Genomic DNA, 12832 nt, shown 5'->3' with positions numbered 1-12832 from the left:
CCCACCTGGGTGATATCGGCTTGCCCTGAACATGCCAGGGCATGTTCGGCTTGCCCCCCTACCAGGTCCATCTGGGCCCCAGTTTGTCCCTCCGTATAGGGGAAGGGTATGAATCCGATGATTTCTGAGGTTGCCTCCCTAGTTGCTGATACAACGGTTTCAAGTTGAACTGTGAGATCTTGGTGGCCACAGATCAGCTCTAGGGACCCCAGCCATACTCCCCAGCACCCCAAACCAGGAAGATGTGGGTACATGAGGGGAAAGCTGCAGGAAAGAGAGGGCTAAAGCCGCAGCATGTATGTTCACAGGAGTCCAGCTCTGGTAGGGAAACCCCGAGTGGTGTGGAAAGATGCAGAGACCCTGGGAGCACCCAAGACTACAGGGTATGAGCAGCACCTGAGGCCCTGTGCCCATCTGGGGCAGGGGCAGTGAGGTGCCGCAGGCCTCCCAGCATGTGGGATGGAGAACAATCCCCCAGCATGCACACGGAGAAAGGATTGCAGGCCCTGACACCCTGCTAAACCATCCTTGCAAACAGTCACCAGCCTGAGAATCTCACTCTGGTCACGGTCTTGTTACCTGATCACAATCTCCACTTTCCCCTCTAAAGTAGTCCCGCCCTCGGGGAAGCCTCCCAGCAGTCTCCAAAGTCTCACCAGAAACTCACGTTATCATTTTTTAAAAATATTTTGTCTCATGAGCTATATTTTCTTCTAATATAAGAAATAATACTTAAATGGTCCGATAACTAATATGTTATTACACAGAGAAAGACTTAAACTGTGTACCTTCAAAAAATCTCTAGCAACATCTTTTCAACAAATGGTCCTGGGAGAACTGGGTACCCATACCCAGATGCAGAAAAAATGAAGTTGGCTTCTTAGCTGAAAATATATACAAAGTTAACTCAAAATGAAGTCAGGCAGGGTGGTACACATTTGTATTCCCAGTACTTGGGAAGCTGAGGCAGGAGGACCATCATGAGTTTAAGGACAGACTAAACATGTAGTAAGGACCTAAGTAAGAACTAAAACTACAAAATTCTTTCTTTCTTTTTTTTTTTGAGACAAGGTCTCGTTGTGTAGTCCAGGCTGGCCTTAAACTCACACACAATCCTCTTGCCTCAGGCTCCAAAGTGCTGGGATCAAAGGTGCATCAAAATGCTTGTATTAACAGGTCCTTACGAGAAACCAGAGGGAGAAAACTTCGTAACATTAAATTTGGTAATTTCTTGAATATGACACTAAAATTGAAGGCAACAAAAGAGAAAAATGTTCCACTGGACCTCACCAAAATTTTAAGAAAACTTTTTATGCATCAAAGACACTACCAGCAGATGGAAAGGGAACCCACAAGATAGAAGACAATAGTTACAGATCACGTATTTGATAAAGGGTGAAGATGCTAATATATAAAGAACTACAAATCAACGAAAACAAAAAACCTGATTTAAAATTGGGCAAAGAGGCTACACAAACGGCCAATAAGTGGCTATTATCAAAAAACAAACCAACAAACAAAATCACCATAATATAACAAGCACTGGAGATAGGGAGAAAGTGGAATTCTCATGCGTTGCAGGCAGAAGTGTAAAGTGCTCTAGGCGCCTGTAAAACCACAGAGCGATTCCTCGAATAACAGTGCGGATGTGCAGGTGGTCCAGATGACCCTGCTTCTGGCGGTAAACACCCAAGAAATGAAAGAGGGGCTTGAGCATTCATTCCCCCGTATTCACAGCAGCAGTACCCGCGGCTGCCAAAAAGCAGAAGCAACTTCAGCGCCCACTGCCAGGAGAAAGGATAAGGAAACATATTCTGTACACACAAAGGGCCTTAAAAAGCAGGGAAATTCTAACACACGCTACAACATGCTCAAACCTCAGGGACACCGGGCAGTCCCAGGGACTTCAGCAGGGGCTGAGGGAGGCTGCGGTTACTGGGCACAGAGTTTCGGCTGGGGAAAACAAAACGTTCTGGAGTTGGCTGGTGTTGACGATCGCACAACAGTGTCAATGGACTGACGTCACCTTACCATACGCCTGAAAATGGCTCACGTGGGAAATGTGTTAGGTATATTTTAAGCACACACCTAGTCTAAGACACACTTAGACTAGGGTCTGGGCTGGCCCAAGAGCACGGCCTGTTTCTGAGCTGGTAAATATTTTCTCTTCATTTGCAAAGACAGCTCAGAGCCAAGTCAGCCAGGGGGCCCACACGCCATGCAAGATAAGGACACTCTGACTTGGCAGAAGCGGCTGCCGGTGGGGGCCCAGCTTGGTGCCCGCTGCCTCCAGGCCCAGGGCGCTCTGCAGTGCTGCCTGGTGCTGCATCTGGGGTGGGGGAAGGAGCCTGCCAGACAGTGGGACCCTTGTGTGCCGAGAGCCCTCTGTCCCCGGCTTTCTCCTGTGTGCGTGAATGAGGCCGCCTGGGGGAATCTAAGAACGGAAGACAGTGAGCAATGGAGGAGCAGCATTCTCTTCCCTCCCTTGAGAAAACCTGAGACCAAAATTCAAATCCCAGTCTATTGCCCAGAATCCAAACTGTAAAGCACCATGAGAGCAGAGACAGGGGACCCAGGAAATACAATAATTAAATAACACAATGAAAGCTTAAATTTCCAAGTTAATTCTTGGGTATCATTTATAAAAGTTAACAGGGCATATTTAATTTAGGAATTGGCTCACGTCCTTCTCCTTACAGCTCAAACCTCATAAATGAAATATACTGGATCATTGCCCAGTACGGAAATAAAAGTTATGAATAATGTTTCTATCTCAATCATTGTCAGTGCTTTAATATTCCTAATTACTTTAAAAAGCTAGATATTCAATATAGGAAAAATTTTTTTTTCACTTTCTATCTCCACTTGTGAGATTAGTGCAATTTAATAAGAGTCACTCTGTCGTCTTTATTCAGCATAAACTGACATTTCAGCCTCTGCTCTTCATTATAATATGGGATGGAGGGTTATGACCAGTGCGGGGCTCCTCCATTTCCCCATATTGGTCCAGCCAACAGCTCAGACCTATCCGCAAAGCTGGCGAGTCTGCCTTATTCCCTTATGGAGCAGGAAGAGATTAGTCCAGGCCTTCAAGAAATCAGGCTACAGGGTTATAAGTCTGTAAAAGAATGGAAAGTCCCCACCCCCCTGAGTACTAAATTTGTCCCCTTTGTGACTGTTGGACTCATAAATCCCTTGGCGGCCACAAAGGGCAGAGCAGGGGCAGGGAACAGGATGATGGATCTTTATAACCCTCGCTGCTGCTTCCAGGAATTTATCCTGAGAACAGATTGGGACAAGGGGGCAAAGACAGATGCTCAAGAAGAATCCCTGCAGTGTTTTTGCCAAGGCCATGGGCCTTTACTCATACATCGCAATCCAAAAATCTAAAACAACTTTTTTTTTAAGTTCAGTGCCAATATTCATGTAGCAGTCAAGCCATGTGGAACTGATTTGAGATGATGCATTTTCTTTATGTCACTAGATATGCTATGGCACGTGTCACGGCAGAACAGGATCACTTCCCCCAGGGTGCCACCTGGCTTCTGTGCAGGTTCATGTCACATGCGATGTAATCATTATGTACTTTTTAAACCCAGGGAAAATTCTAAATTCCGAAACCTAAGCCCCTCGGGCCTTGGATAAAAGTGGGCCTATCATCCCGAGGCATCAAAAACAACCTCAGCTCCCACCCAGGGACTGATTAAATACATTTGGTAATCCATGGCAGGAATTCCACTAGGTCATGAAACACTGAATAGGAGATTTAAGGTTTATTGACAAGGAAATGAGTGCATGACTTCAAAAGTTGAATTTAAAAAGCAAGTGATGGACTGGCATGTGCTTGTGCTCTGGAAGGAGCTGTCTATGCAAATGTGCGGAGAAGTGACAAAGGACAAGCACCCAAAGGCCTGCAGGGTCCTCTCTGGGGGTGGGGGTGGGGAATCACCTTTTGTTTACATGTTTGGGGAGATTTGACCTTTCATTTTAACATGGAATCAGGGATAAGCAGCTGCAGTGTGGCAGACTGTGGCCCTTCCAGAGGGACAACCACAGGGTCTCCTGAGATCCGCGCCATGTTGGAACTTAGGACCCTGGGAAGCCAAGCAAGCAGCCTGCCTCCCTGCTAAGCAATAGTGAGCCTACTGGTGCACGGCCTAGAGTCTAACATCCCCTTCCCCTACCTCCCTCCCCTGTCCCCGCATTAGCAAATGGGAACCAGAAATCTGAGCATCTCCTAGGAGGTTGACCATAGCAAATAAGGGGGATTTCCTTCTACCATCTCTTTGAAGGCAAGTATTTTTATTACTGTTTTGTTCTATTCTGATTAATGGAACTGCTCTATTCAATATTCTGTTTTCATAAGTTCTATAATGTTCTGTATTTCATTTTATTTTGATATACGTGATTGAAAGAACAACTACTGTAAAGATAACGAAATATACTGTAATACCTATTACTATTATCCCAGTAACCTGCTGTGAAGTTCTGTACCAATTTCACTGTACGATCTTAGTTGGCTTTATTCTGTCTTTTAAAAAAAAAAAAAAACATGGAATCAAGGAGAGGAAGAAAAAAGCAGACCGGAGATTGCTTCCAATTGAACCAAACCAAGGCCCCTCTGCAAAGGTGTCCCATGTACAGGGCCTTCAGAGCTTTCCAGGGACTGGCACTGTACCCACGAGACCTGGGACCCTCTTGTCACAGGCCCACTGCAGGCCACACACAGGCAGCCAGGGTTCCAGCAGCATATCAGCAAGCAGGTGCACAGAGCTAACAGCTTGCACCCCACAGCTGACTCCTCTGGTTCCCTGACATCTCTTTCAGCCAGATCCTTCTCTCTCTCAGGAGCAACTATGATTTCACATCAAAGATCTATTTCAACCTTCGGCTGTATCATTAGAGGTTTAGCACCCTGAAGAGTGGGGTGGCTTACGCCTATAATCTCAGTGCTTGGGAGACTGAGGTAGGAGAATTGCTGTGAGTCTGAGGTCAGCCTGGGCTACATAGTGAGTTGAAGACCAGCCTGACCCTGCAAGACCCTGTCTCAAAAAACCAAAGTGGGAGGAAGGGGAGGGTACATCCAAAAGAAGCCAGGGTTTTGTTTGGTGATGGTCCTGGCTTCACCACTTATGATCCACATCTGTTGGAAGAGCGTGAACTTCTCTGGGCTGCAACTTTTTTGTTGGTAAAATGAGGCCATTGATAATTCTCAGATCATAAGGTTATCGTGAAGATTAAGCGAGTATGCAAATATGTGTCTAATGCACAATAAAGTCCAATAAATGGTGGCAATCTCCATTTTTATGTTTTTACACTGGTCAGATGGACCTTCAGTTGTGTGGTCGGACATAGGAGCCATCGTTTAAGAGAAATAAAAGTCACAGCTACGAGAGGGGACGTCAGCCCAGATGTCACGTGAGAAACAGAAGAAAAGCCCAGGAGGGGCTGGGTGGCCTGAGACCCTGTCCACTGGGCTCCTCAGGGAGTTTCCAGGTAACCCATCACCCTGCCCTGACCTTTATCACAAGCAATAAACAAGTGGTAAAAGCTATGGAGAGATTCCCACTGGATGGAAGGGTAAATTTTCCAATAGTCAGAAGACCCTTTCAGGAGGTAGTGAGTTCCCCATCACTAGAGGTATCCAAGCAGAGGTTGGAAAGCTCTCCGCAAGGTATTTAAACATCCAATGCTCTGAATGATCATGACAGTGCGAAGACCCTTTCAGGAGGTAGTGAGTTCCCCATCACTAGAGGTATCCAAGCAGAGGTTGGAAAGCTCTCCGCAAGGTATTTAAACATCCAATGCTCTGAATGATCATGACAGTGCGAATCTTTAAATTCCCTCAGTTCAATGCTGTGGCCCCTGAAAACAGAGTTGGAAGCCATCTCTTAGGACTTCCAGTGGGTTCTGTAGTACTTGGAGACCCCAGAGTGGTGGTGCCTCAGTCACTGTGGTGCATTTAATGGAGATGAGAGCCAAGTATGGTGGCACATGCCTGTAATCCCAGCACTTGGGAGCCTGAGGCAGGAGGATTGCTGTGATCTTGAGGCCAGCTTGGGCTACCAATGAGGTCAAGGCCAGCATGAACCACATAGCAAGATCCTGTCTCATAAAGACCAAAAAAAGAAAAAAGAAAAAAAAAAAAAGGAGCAGATCCTAAGCAAAAAGACTATTATCCCTGTGTTTGGCAAACTCTCTCTGGGGATAAGACCTACTCCACATGCCACATCCTGGTCACCAGGTGCCACCATCATTCCATCTCTCCCACCAGACCACAGACCCTGAGAAGGGCCATCCTGAGAATGGTGACCACCCCACGCCTTGGCATCAAGGGGGAGTCCCATACATCAGGGCCATGTGTCACTTCCAACAGGCGGCTCCCAGCCTGGACGTGGGCAGACCCATCCCAACAGGGCCCACCCAATCCGAGGCAGATATTTTAGCAAACAGATGCTATAAGCTAAGTTATACAAAGCAAAGCACGGCCAGGAGGAAACATGGACTTTTACTGTACCAGCACATCTGTCCTTCAAGCCACCGACACTCCCCTCACCTCTGAGTCCCCCGGGCACCCTGCTCCTTTCTGGCCACTTGACCAGCCACAGCCCACCTCAATGCAGTAGGACAGGTGGAAGGAGGGGACCACCATGGCCACTGGGGGCCCCAGCACATGAAGAAGTCTCTTGGGTACCCCAAACTGCTAATGGTCTTCTGAGCTAAGATCACCAGGGCTCTGCACAAAACTATACAGATGCCATTCAAGCTTTGGCTGGTAGCTTCTCACATGCTGGACAGACAAGGAGGTTCCACCAGGGGACTTGGGAAAAAAGGACCAAAACCAGATGCTTCCAGGCCTGCAGGAACATCAAGAGATGGCAAGAGCTCCGCACAAGGCCAGCACGGATCCAACATGTTCCTCTGTGAGTCTGTATGGCCACTGAGTGATACAGGGTAAGGGACAAGGAGGGGCAGCAGGAGGAGGCTTGGAATGCAAGGGATCGGCCTGGCCACGTTACAGCCAGGTCACCATAAAGAGACTCCACCCCAGCCAAAGTAGGAAGAAACCTGGCTTCAACACTAGCAAGGCCTCTCTGAAAATCAGCAGGACTGTGACATGAACCCACCACCAACTGGCTGAACATCCTCTCCAGATACCTGGAAGAAATGAGTAGAAGGGAAGGGTTTCTCACCAGCTCGGTGCTGGGCAGAGGATTTCCCAGGCTCATAACCAGTCCCCCCGCATGAAGCCGAGGATCAGGCCTAGTCCACGGTGGCTTCCCGGGTCTGCACCCAAGTGGCATCTTGAGTTCACTTCCACCCCCAAAGACCACATCTGGAGGTGTTCCACCAAAAGCCAAGGTCATACAGATGAGCCCAAGGTTCCCTCCACATGGAACCCACACAGCCCCACAGATGCCTGGAACCACCAACATCCTCCCGCTAGAGTCCAGCCCCCCACAGGACCCGTCACACAGTGCCACTCCCCCAGGGGACAGCAGTCAGCACATGGGTGCCACTGTCCCCGCCCACATCAAGACCCCAGACTCACCGCTGGAGCAGTCAGGGCCTCCCCAGCCGGGCTCGCAGTGGCAGGTGTCGGGGGACACGCAGCGGCCGTGCACACACTCCTCCGTACAAAGGGCTGCAGGAGAGGAAAGAGGAGCACAGTGAAGCCAGCCGTCCGGACAAGGAGTGCCCCTGGCGTGTCACCAGGGCCTGATGCCGGGGATGCTCGGGATGCATCGCTAGCTGGGGAAGCCAAGCTCTGGGCCTCTGTTTTAACCCACTCTGAAATAGATCTGACAAGTGTGCTGTGTCCCAGCCTCTTTTCCTAAAGTGAAATGCAGGCCCTAGAAGTGACCGGGCTTGGTGGCTTCTAAAGAACTTTCTCCCAGGGGCTTAACCTATGGAGACCCTTGGCAGGCCACCATGTACCCACAGTCCCTCCTCCCGCCCTCTCCACACAGGAAGTCACCTGTCCCTCCATTTGCACCTTTTCTTGTCCCAGATGCTTCCTTCAAAGGCCCAGAAATGTTCCAGGCTCCCCACAAGAACAGGTACCTTGCCCCTGCCTTTCTGGCCCCTCCCCAAATGTCCCTATTTTGGGGCTCTCAAATGTCAGCAAATCTGCAAAGTATACAAATGCCGAGGAAAAAGCAACAGCTAATTATAAGAAAGTAATTAAGAGAGACAGCCACGATGATGATAATTGTAATTAGAACGCGCCTGGCAATTTCTTATCATGGAGTCAAATGCTACAGCCTCTGAGCCAGCAGGCTTCGCAGGGAGCAAACTTTCCCAGTGCTGCCGCTGAGGAGGGTTACTGACAGTGGTGAGGGAGGGAGATTATTTCACTCATCTTTTCCCTGAATTCACGTTTTTCTCAAGGTCATCCTTTGCTCCTCAAAGATCCGCCCACCTCATCCACCCAGGAAGGATTAGACACCCGTCTCCCCATTGGCATTGAAAGCTTCAGGGATCAGCAGCTGTCATCAGCCTGTCCAGTTCTAGAGGCATCCAGATGTGGGCTTTGGTTGGAAAGTCCTGACCGAGACCAGGGAGCAGGTGGCCCCACAGTGGGTTCTGAGGGGTTGTGTGATGCCCCCCGGGAGGGTGCTGCCAGGTTAGCCAGCCCCTTCAGTGGTGGCCTGGGGTCCCCTGCTCTTCCCAAACAGGTGCTGCCACCTTAGCCCTGTCCAGGTGCCCCAGGCCACTGGTGCTCGGGGTCAGCCCGGCCCTGGAGTCCTCATCTGCACAGTGGCTTTCAGGAGGGCCGTGGTTTGAGCCAAAGGCTTGGAGTCCTGGGGAACCAGGCTAGACCTGGACCTATTACAGCCACGGCTCACTGACCACCAGGCAGACACAGACTGTCACCCCTGCTGCCTCATTCCCACTGGACCAAGTTCAAATGGGTCACTGTCCCCGGCACAACCTGGATATTAGGCATCCCCTGGTTCACCACTGATGCCAGCCACTTGGCAGGGCCAGTTCCCAGCTGAGACTTGGGTGGATGGTCCTGCCCTGTTCCCCTGTCCCCACCCCACGGGCTACTGTAGTCCCTGCTAACTCCGCAGCTGAGCCTTTTGAGTGACGGCTTTTCAGGTTGGCTCAGGGTCACCACCGACTGCTGTCGGACTGCAGGGGTCTCTGCCACCACACAGGGGTGCCAATCAGCTGCCAAGAGCACCGGGGCTAGAAGAGACCTCAGGACAGCGACACTGAGGCCATGTATCTGTGTTCTCGGGGACTGTGTGTGGCCTCTTGGCCAAGCAGGAAGCAGCCTGGGGACAAAGGTCCTAGAGACAGAAGCTTCCAAAGGTAGACGGAGGCGATGGGGCCAACACCATGGGGCCTCTGCAGCTCAGGGCGCGTCCATACGGAGGGACCAGCATGGGGAGGCCACAGCCCTCTCTCAGGAGGCTCAGCAAGGGCCCGAAATCCTGCTTCAACACAGCAAGAGCCCTGCTGGGCCGGCTGGAGGGAGCAGGGATCGAGGTCTGGGAAGGACAGACACCTGTGACCTGCCTGTTGTCCTCTCTCTGACCCCCAAAGACCTGACCACAGCCTCTGCCTAAGGTCAAGGGCTCTGGGCAAGCACCACACTTCACTGCCTTTTCCCTTGGTCCCCCTGAAAGTCTCCTGGGGGACTGTCTGTTGAGTACCTGCCTTCAGACTGCAGACAGATGCCTGGGCCTGCCTCCAGGGATGCGATCAGGGTCCCCATGGTCCCTCCTCACCTTGTTGTCCCCTCTGCTCATGTCCTGGTCTGACACCTGTGCTGTTTTGTTACTGACGCCTCAATCCATTCACCTTCCTGGAGTAGTTTGGACAGTGTCCTGTGAAGCTGGAGTATCAACAGTGGACAGCACTGGGCCACTTTGCATTGGAACAGGGGTGGAGGGTGTGCTGCAGGGAGAGTCGACTGAGGGGCAATGAACGTGAGAACCAGGATGCTCCCCAGACCTGGGGCAGGCATTGGGACCCCAGGACTCAGCAGCCAAGGCGGCAGCCCCTTCACTGAGGCCTGGGGCCCTCATACACATGCCAGAGCCTCTGCCAGACTCCTTGAGGGAGTCTGCAGTAACCCTGTGCCGCTTCCATCCCCTGGGGGACAAAGACCGCTTCCTACCAGCTTGTTAAAGCCCTCCTGCTGTTCAGGACAGAGTATGTGCTCAACGTCTGTGGGTCCTGCATTCAGAGACCCCACCGCAGCCCAGGTGGGGAGCGGGTACTTGTGTTCCAGAGCTCTGCCTGCCAAACACAAGCCCCCCCAGTCTCTGGGGCTGCCCCTGGCCTGTGTTGTTTCTAGGCCTGTGGACCAGGGTGACCATGGCAGGGGACAGCGGTGGAGCTGCAGAACAAATCTAGGGATGGATGAAACACGGAGCCATGTGCCTTCCTGCAGCTCCTCCTGTGAATCAGGATGAGGTCCCTGGAGCGAGGATCACCAGGCCACGCCCTGCCCACCCCAGGACCCCCCTGGCAGAAGACCTCCCTGCTCTCCCCCTCCTGCTCCCTAAACCTCATCTCCTCCCTGAGGCCTAGAAAACCTCCCTCTTGATGACTCAGGGACCAGGTGTCTCTCCACCACTCCTGCAGGGCAGGAGACCTGGGCTTGAGTTCTCAGCACCCCCCCCCCCAGCTGCTTCTTCAGGAGGGGGCAGTCTACCCTGCAACACACAGCAGAGGAGGGGCAGGGTGGCCATCTAGGACTCTTGGACCAAAGTTGCAGGCTGTCCTTGTAAATAAACTTTCACTGACAAACTGCACTCAAGCACAGAGCAGAGTCTGCTCCCAAGGCTGGGGGCCAGCAAAACCTTGGAGCTGTTGCTACTTCAGGCGCTCTGCATGGCAGGGACAGTGTGCTGGAGTTCCCAGGTGGAGGAAACGGACTGTGGGACCCTGAAGGGTCTCTTCCTTTTGTCCCTTTGTCTGTTAGTCACTCCCCACTAAGATAGTCCCAAAGGCTCTTCGAGCTTAACGAATGCCAGTGCTTCTCTCTAAAGCAATGCTTTGAGTTCAGCCTAGGGGACCAGGAGCGTCCAGCCGGGCAGCAGAGCCTCGGTACCAGCACTGCTACCATGCAGACTAAGCATTCAGCACTCTAGCTTTATCCCTCTTCCCCTCCAGATGGGGACAAGCACCAGGGATGACCCAGTGAACACTCGAGCTGCAATCGATGGACACCGATAGCCTCGTGACAGGGAAAAGGGGGAGAACCTCGTGAGACATCCCGTCTCCAGCAGACGCTCAGTGCCCACTGTGCCCTGTAGCCCGGAGTCAGTGTCATGACTATGCCGCATACAGCTGGGAAACGGCCACAGGAAAGGGGAGACAACCGGTGCAGACCCACAGAGCGCGCAAGCCCCTGTGCTGAGTTTTTTAAAGGTTGGATTCTTTCTTTTCTTTCTTTTTTCTAGTACTGGACATTGGCATTGAGATAAACTACAGCTCTTCAAAAAAATTTTTTTGAGACAGGTTCTCACTGTCACTAAGTTGTTCAGGCTGGGCCGCAACTTGCAATCCTCCTGTCTCAGCCTCCCTCAGTGATTACAGGCATGTGTCACCATGCTGGACTGGAGAGATTTTTTCTTGATTACACTTTCCCATGACTGTATAACACTATAAGTATATCCTGGGTCCGTACCGTCTGTAAAAGCAGACAAACACCAGGGCTCACGCTCCAGAATGCCTGGCCCTAGACCTCCCCCACTTACCCCTGCACACCTCAGCTGCTTGTCTCTGTGCCCAGAAGGTGACCTCCAGGGGTGGTATTAACAGGCCTTGCTTCTGAGTGGGTTCAGCCGGTGGGAGGTAACAGCAGGAGGCGGGCTGCAGGGCAGGAGGTGAGGCTGGGCTGGCTGTCCTCTCCCTAGGCAGCTAAAGGTCCAGGGGCTGCCCCAGCCGCTAGCCCTCCCTGCTACACCACTCCTGAACAGTCTCTACCTCCCACGCCATTGCAAACCATCGATTGTTTTAGTATTAACCTCTGCTGGTGCCCGCATCTGCTTCCCACCAGCTGATCCAAGGTCACACCACGGATGGACCCTGCAGGCATGCCGCCGACAGACCACTCTCACCGACAGAGGCACGGGGTCTCTCCCCCCTCAGCCTCAGTTTCTCCATCTGAAAGAAAGGGCTGGAGCTCATGATCCCATTGCACCCTCTGGCTTGATGGCTGCACTGTCAGGTTTCTCAGTGGACTGACTGAGAGCCATGTGTGCACAAATGCAGGACAGTGTGTGTCCTGAGAGACAGACAGAGCCTGGCCATCGCTCCCACAGCAGGCTGAGCTTGCCCGGGTGGTGGTGAACAAAGGTATGTGAGTCAGATTCGGGGTCTCCTTGCATACCCCCCAGACCCCACTGGGCCCTGCCTGGCTGCCCCTGTTAGCAGGGGGCCCTCTGAGGTCAGTTCTCCATGCTATTAGCATTCCACCAAGGCGACCCAAAAGTCCCCAAGGTATGAGTGGTAATATATTTTGCCTGGAGGTTTGCAAATGGTCTCGCTAGTTAATGGAACTATAAAAATTACTCACAAGAAAAGGTCAAGAGAAATAAAGACAACTTCCAAGCTCCCTGGCCAGTCAGCCTGGGACCCAGAGTAGACAAAAGAAGGTATAGGGACTGAGGCAGAGCAAGAGCTTCCAGAATTTTTTAGCACGTGGCTTCCAGAGTGCACATCCTGCACCCCACTTCCCCCATGCCATGGGGCACACCGAGCAGATCGCCAGCACAGTTCTAGGCAGCAGCCGCTGATCAAGTTGTCGCTGGGTCCAGCTTGGAAACCAAGTGACCTACATCGCAGTGGACACAAGCGCCGGTTTTGA

General features: G+C 51.7%; 1 protein-coding gene across 9 annotated transcripts in view; it reads right to left on the bottom strand.

The window, feature by feature from the left end:
* The window catches only part of Megf11 (multiple EGF like domains 11), a 273478-nt gene that overhangs the window by 138827 nt on the left and 121819 nt on the right, over positions 1 to 12832 (bottom strand). For all 9 annotated transcript variants that reach the window (XR_010045594.1, XM_063243299.1, XM_063243301.1 and 6 more), the window contains exon 5: positions 7553 to 7645. Coding sequence is in view for 8 of the 9 variants with exons in the window: in XM_063243299.1 (XP_063099369.1) it covers positions 7553 to 7645 (93 nt within the window). In the remaining variant the exon portion in view is untranslated. The remainder of the gene's footprint in view (positions 1 to 7552; positions 7646 to 12832) is intronic.

The sequence above is a fragment of the Cavia porcellus genome, unplaced genomic scaffold, assembly GCF_034190915.1.
Source record: "Cavia porcellus strain 051 isolate PalLab524CR breed Dunkin Hartley unplaced genomic scaffold, mCavPor4.1 scaffold_37, whole genome shotgun sequence".
Taxonomy (NCBI): Eukaryota; Metazoa; Chordata; class Mammalia; order Rodentia; family Caviidae; genus Cavia; species Cavia porcellus.
Note: the sequence above shows the minus strand (reverse complement) of the source record. Positions and strands in the feature narration are given on the sequence as shown.